The sequence below is a fragment of the Glycine soja genome, chromosome 9 (genome assembly GCF_004193775.1).
Source record: "Glycine soja cultivar W05 chromosome 9, ASM419377v2, whole genome shotgun sequence".
Taxonomy (NCBI): Eukaryota; Viridiplantae; Streptophyta; class Magnoliopsida; order Fabales; family Fabaceae; genus Glycine; species Glycine soja.
In genome coordinates, this window is record NC_041010.1 from 23,918,625 (window position 1) to 23,925,189 (window position 6,565).

Here is a 6,565-nt window from a genome sequence, read left to right on the forward strand (position 1 = left end):
CCTTCTCTCACCTCTTCTCCTTTATCTTCCACTGTGACTCTATGGCTAAATATCATCATTGAAAGACCTCATTGAAGCTCAAAGATCCAGCCTCCGTAGAAGCTTCTCAAGCAAGTTTCCATTAGGATTCTTGATAGCCATCCCTACAATGATCTTGTTACAAGTATCCATGAAGACTTTCAACACTTTGAGAGTGTTAGTGTCAACCATGTTTATAGGGAGGCAAATTTAGTTGCAAATGAGTTGGCCAAATGGGGATTCTCCTTAAGTACAATGATGGGAGTTAGAGTGCTTGAGTGTGCTCCTTTGTTCTTGGAGAAATTGTTGTTGGCCAATTTTTTGGCTCCTTTGTTGGTGTGTTTTAACCTCTGGGACTGTCTTTTAATGGAAAAAAATGGAAGTTTTCTTAAAGCAAAAACAGTAACGATAAAAGGCATTCCAGAGGAGGAAGCATGGGCACTTTGTAAGCCATTCATTGCTCTTAAATGGAGCTTTGACTATTTATTTTAGAGGTGGATTGTAAACTTGTTGTTGAGATTTATCGTTCAACATAGTAGGAGTTTCATAATTCCATTACATTGTTGCAAGCTGCCATTCTCTTTTATGTAATTTTCCAAACTCAAGAATGAGTTTAGTTAGGTGACAAGTCAACCAAGTTGTCCACAATCTCGCTAGGACATCTAGGTTTTATGTTAGCCACCAAGTTTTTGTACATATTATGTTTTGTACCCATGCTATATTTTGAATGAAAATGCAATAAGTTATTTTCCTAAAAAAAACAAGATGCTACTGATCTTCCCAAGCATATAAACATTTTTTTGCAATACCAATGAGTCAAAATTGATGAAAAGTTAGGGCTATGTTTTCTACTTCATGAACAAGATGCTACTGATCTTCCCAAGCATATAAACATTTTTTTGCAATACCAATGAGTCAAAATTGATGAAAAGTTAGGGCTATGTTTTCTACTTCATGTTACATGAACTCAATATATAAGAGAAAAATTAAAATGCCAAAATCAAGTAAAGAAAACATAACCATTATTTTGGTTCCTAATTTTAAACATGGATACAAAAATTTAAAATTCTTTTGGATAGAAAAGTAAAAAAGAAAAAAAAAAGGTGAAGTCTAAAGTATAAGTATTTCTGTTAATATTTTTTTACAATAACTTCTTAAAAGGTTTCATTTTTGTGATTTATTTTCATTTTTTTATGAAAAAAAATACTTATTTTTTGTCCAAAAATATGACCACATTTTAGACAAATTAGTATAATAATTAAATTGGATAAAAGTCTTACATAGATTAAAATGCATATTTATATTATATTCAGACATTTAACTGTAGTTTTGGTATGTTGATCAAAATATTTTAACATTATCGTATTAGACTTCTTTACGTATGAAAAAATAAAACAATACACAAAAAAAAAAAACATTTTAAATGCAGTTACTAGCTTTTATATATATAAAAAAAACATTCAGTTACTAGTCAGGCAGAATTAGTAGTGGTACAAATAAATGCCTTTAAAATATATTAGAATAAATATTTAACTGATTATTTAATTTAATATATTCATTTTATTTTAATTAAATAACAAAAATTACGAAAAGTCTTTCATTAGAGAGAAAAAAGAAATGTTCTGTTCATCACAAACGTATTTTTCATCTACCAAAAAAAATATATTTGGTCTCTGTATATTTAATTAAACTTGATATTGATTATTGTATTTTCAAATTAATGAATTCAAACTTGCAAAGTTTGGAAATTTCTGAATTTAGTCCCTTTCACTATGTTAGTAATCATACTAACATGGCAAGAGTTCTTAACAAACAAATTATAGTGGTCTAGCTAAATACATTTTTTAGCAGTTTAAAGTTCCCTTGTTGCATTTGAAATTAGTTTGAACTTTATTAGAAGTTTTCAGGCACCACAAATAATTCAAGGCCAAAAATTCATAACAGAACTTCATCCCATCAGAGATAATGATGCAAACCAAAAATCAGAGAATAATAAGAGTAGTGGAAACGAACTCAATGCTCTACAATTCTTTGTATTTAAAATCAACCATTTTTCGAACACTTAGCGTTATAGGAATTAAAGTAGTCAAATCTTTTGATGCATCATTAAAAGGAAACTCTATGTTTTTGGAAATCCCCAAGTACAATATGAAAAATACAAAAAGAATATCCACTATGAAGGGGTCATCCTAATAAAAATTCCATAATGGACGGAGATATAACATCAAATTACTTGATAAGAATTGGTATAAATGCACGTCATAAATGCACAAATACATCAATGCTATCATTCAAAGACCATAGATTGATAAAACTAAATTCTTTGATATACGTCTTTTGGTTGAGATATGGAAGCATTTACTATACTAAAAAAAAAAAAAAGCTTTATAGAAGCCAGCAGCCCCCTAATGCATTACCTCACGGTGTCCTCTGAAAACATGAGCATCAAATGTTGCATCTTCTCTGTTGAAAAGCTCAAAGATACACACATCTCCACGTTGCAGTTCATTTTCTCTTACAAACCAGGCCCAACCAGTAGAGAGATTGCCTGAAACAGTAGAACTTTCACGGACGACAAACCTTACCGGCCACAATTTCTTTCTAAAGTGTATCATCATCAACTTCTGCTTCACGTTTACTAAATGCTTTCTGACAAAGTCCATCGGCACATGCTGCATCAAGTCATATATATCTTCATCACTGTCAGAAGTAACAAAATCAAACAATTCATGAAAGAATAATAGCACTTGTTCAAGAAAGAACAAAATCAAACAATTTGTGTGGTTGTTATTTTGTGTTATCAGTAGTTAGTTCCTGCTGTTGCAGTTAGTTATCCAACCTAGCAGCCTATCTTGTATAAATATCTAGGTTTATGATTGACACAATAAGGAATTCATTTTCAGTCTTCACAGATTCTGAATTAATAGATAAATTCTAGACCTATCAACATAATTAGGTGCTTAATATAAGCAATATTTAGATAAAACCTTACCACGTCTCTGGTTATAATTGACTTTAATTTTGTAGTTAAAGTGACCATGAAAAAGGGATTTTCTGATGTGAATTTGCTAGCTCTTTTTAGTGCTATGTATCTGATTGTTAAGATCTTCAACTTGGAGCGGCTTTTCACCTGTGAAGATCTTTGACTTGAAGTTCCACCTGTCCAGTTGGTTGAAGGATGCACTATGCAGCATTTTAAAAGAACAATATTTGCATTTTCACTCAATTCAGTTCTAGCTTTTCATAGAGAGTAATAAAAGCTACTTCAGAAGATACAAAATTGCACATGTTGGATGTACAAAGGTCTAACATGCACCTTCTATGGATAAAATTCTAGAAATAGATTTTCATTCAATATAGCCAAGGATTGATAAATTAATGATTAAGACTGTAATTAACTGCATACATATATAAAATAAATTGTCATTATTTAAATTTCAAGGGTTGATTTTATTCAATAGTTACACTCTTCACCTGATTCTAAAAATGAATCCCTCATGAAGAGTTAAGCCCAATTAACTTACATCTGCTTTAACCAATTCTAAATCCTCATTGTGTAGACAAAATTGAAGGATGGATTACCTTGTGAAATGGGGCAAATTGGTTCTTCAGCACCTTGATAGATGGAAACCTTAAAACAAAGGCCCTGGATCTTCTGGATCAGTTCAAAAACACAAACATCCCCCACATTCAAATTATTTTCTGATGCAAATTTCTGCCATCCCTCAGTAAGTCTAGTTGCAGAACAAATAACAGACCAAGTTCTCCCATCCAAAATCTCAAGGATGACAATTGCATGTGTTTTCTTCAAATATCTTTCGGCAAATTGAGGTGGTATTTCCTGTGATATTTTCTTACAATGTAAAATTATAAAAATAACAACTAAGAATTATATTTCTTCTGTAACATCCTTACGAAAGAAGCTGAGTCATGACAATGCATATATTTAATCAAATGCTCACCAGGTAATATCTATTAATAAAGGATGGCTTCATGACAAGCCTGAAGAAGGGATGTTCAGATCTGAATGTTGAGGCTTTTTTTAAAGCCGTAGAAGTTGACTGCTCTACTTTTGGGTATTCGGTGTTAAAAATGCCTATGCCATCATCTTCTGAAAAATTGAACATGACATAAGTAATGAAAAATTGAGCATGACATGAGTAATGAAAAATTAGCCTCAGAAAGTTAATAGGCAACACAAAGTGATCTGATCATGACATACATACCATCTAACATTTGCTTCATGAATGTTGCCTTTTGAGAGCTATTACTTATAGTTGGGACATGCTGATGCAAGTTTACCACATTGGGGCTTCTTTCGACATTTGTAGTTATGCTATTTTTCATTTTCTTACAAGGTTGAGGAGATGACCCTCTAGTGTTTTGGCAGGAAAATTGCTCACCCAAAATTTCCACCGAATCATCACTGATCTCCACAAGATTGTCCTTTCCCTCATGAGTACCATGGGAAGGATAGTCTATTTCAAGGGCACTACTGTCAAATATGTGCACATCAAAATGAGAAGTTCCTTCATATTCAAAGAACAGCAAGTGACCATGATCTAGAGAATAGTATGTTGCAAACTCTTTCCAACCCTTTTGAAACCAAATCTCACCACCATGCTTGGTATAATGTATTTTCCATTCAGTGCCATCTGCAGGCTTGAGAAACACCGGGTTTGACATGCCATCCCCGTATTTTCGAGTGAATTTTTTTGGAAGCTTCAGCAAATATTCTGTTGTTAGCATGGATAATGAAATTCACAAGCGTAACAGAGAAAGATAACCCCCAACAATAGGTATCTTGTCAACTCAAACATATGAAAGGAAGAAGTTTGCGCATATCCAGGATCATGCATGCAGAGACACGGTAGTTTCAAACATCATCTTACTAAAAGGTTAAATTAATTTTTTAGCTATCTAATTTATTTTTAAATTGAATTTGATTTTCCAGTTTAAAATATAAGAAATCATGTATCGGTTCAAAACTACCACTAAGGATTTTAAGCCTCCACAAAATACACATTTTACAAAAAAGATGAACTAATTTTAAAAATTAAAGAACCAAATTTAACAAAATAAAATTGAGGACCAAATTGAACTCGAAATAAATTAGATGAACGAATTAAACCTACATAATAAATTAGATGGAAAAAAAAAACTAAGTTAACCTACTTAAAACTTAAAAGGACTAAAACAACATTTGTAATAATTAGATAGTAGAGTAGACACATTTGGTGCTGCTAAACATGAAGTTCACTTGGAGAAGAAGTATGAAAGTAATGATGCTTACAAGTATTCCATCTGCAAGACTTGTTGTGAGAATAATCTTAACGAAATGAACTGCAGGAGGCAAAGGATGCTTATTCCGTGCGGAAGTCATGTTATGGATCCTGAGATGAGATCTGAGGGTAAAAGCAAAATGGGATTTCTGACTCAACAATGCAGAAAATGAGATAAAAAAAAAAAAAAACAATGCTATAGCTTCTTGAGATGATGAAATGTTTATCTGTAGCATCCCCTTGAACAATGAAACGCCACAAGTTCAAAACTAATGACACCCTCGAATGTTGTTCTGCATATATTAAAAAGGGTGGTGATTATTATAAAATATTTTTTTAATTAAATCTTTATATTTTCAAATGGTTAAAATTAATTCGAAATTTTTTTGTAAATAAAAATAAAAGATGAATGCAAGTCCAATATCCATTGCAAAGTAGCTCTATAGTAAGCATACTTAATAATAAAGAGAAAAATAATTTAGATTAAAATGCACATGACAGAAAATTAATTCAGATAAAGAGATGTTGGAATGAATATCAGGACATTCCAAAATAATTTTGACTATGAGTTTGCAGTTCAAGTCACTCGAATTAAAAGTTTGTACACATAAAGTAAGTTTGTAGGTAATTGGTTAGACTATATCCCATGATTGCTTTTTCGGTTTGTTTACCAATGAGGCTATGGATTAAAAATGAAGTTGTGTTTTCTCAGGCCATGAAAAATATGATATCGTGCTTACATGTTTACTTATTGGGCCGATCACACTGTGACTGCTTCATGTTAAGTTTAAGAGGTGTGTTCACAAAAGTTACTCAATATAAAATGGCCAATAACATTCCATTTTAAATTAAAGAAATAAATAAATTTCTAGAATTGTTGTTCTAGAAACATTAGCAATGCCAAAATGATAATCAATTAATTGTCATTACAAAAGTATTTCTTAAAAGAGCATACAATATAATTTAATCATATCATAAACTACTGATTGAAATATAACGAGGATCACATCATGTCTTTCATCTGAAATCATTCATGATGGTTAAACCTTCTTACTTCTACCTTTTTAGGTGGTTAAGTCATTTTGTTTCTGCCTTTCAAGAGTCATTTATTTCTCCATACTCTCTCTCTCTCTCATAATTACTACATTCGTTCAATACTTACCATATATTATGGATTATGATTAGATGACTATGTAAAATTTTATAAAAACACACAAATTAATTGCTAAGACATGCATTAGAATTACAATATATTTTTATAAAAT

At 31.4% G+C, this 6,565-nt stretch overlaps 1 protein-coding gene across 1 annotated transcript; it reads right to left on the bottom strand.

The window, feature by feature from the left end:
- Window positions 1-2,235: 2,235 nt before the first annotated feature.
- Window positions 2,236-5,552, bottom strand: LOC114425539 (B3 domain-containing transcription factor VRN1-like). Its single transcript, XM_028392484.1, has 5 exons — window positions 5,312-5,552; window positions 4,245-4,740; window positions 3,981-4,129; window positions 3,601-3,859; window positions 2,236-2,690 (listed from the first exon to the last, which is right to left on the bottom strand). The coding sequence occupies exons 1-5, from the start codon at window positions 5,534-5,536 to the stop codon at window positions 2,620-2,622; spliced, it is 1,200 nt and encodes a 399-aa protein (XP_028248285.1). The 5' UTR covers window positions 5,537-5,552; the 3' UTR covers window positions 2,236-2,619.
- Window positions 5,553-6,565: the final 1,013 nt, after the last annotated feature.

Excerpts from the sequence above, each read along its gene's own strand:
- LOC114425539 (XM_028392484.1), bottom strand. The coding sequence starts at position 5,536 with ATGCTACAGATAAACATTTCATCATCTCAAGAAGCTATAGCATTGTTT. Across the intron at positions 3,860-3,980 it reads TTATTAATAGATATTACCTG|GAAATACCACCTCAATTTGC; the intron begins GTGAGCATTTGA and ends AAAATATCACAG. Across the intron at positions 2,691-3,600 it reads AATTTGCCCCATTTCACAAG|CATGTGCCGATGGACTTTGT; the intron begins GTAATCCATCCT and ends GACTTGATGCAG.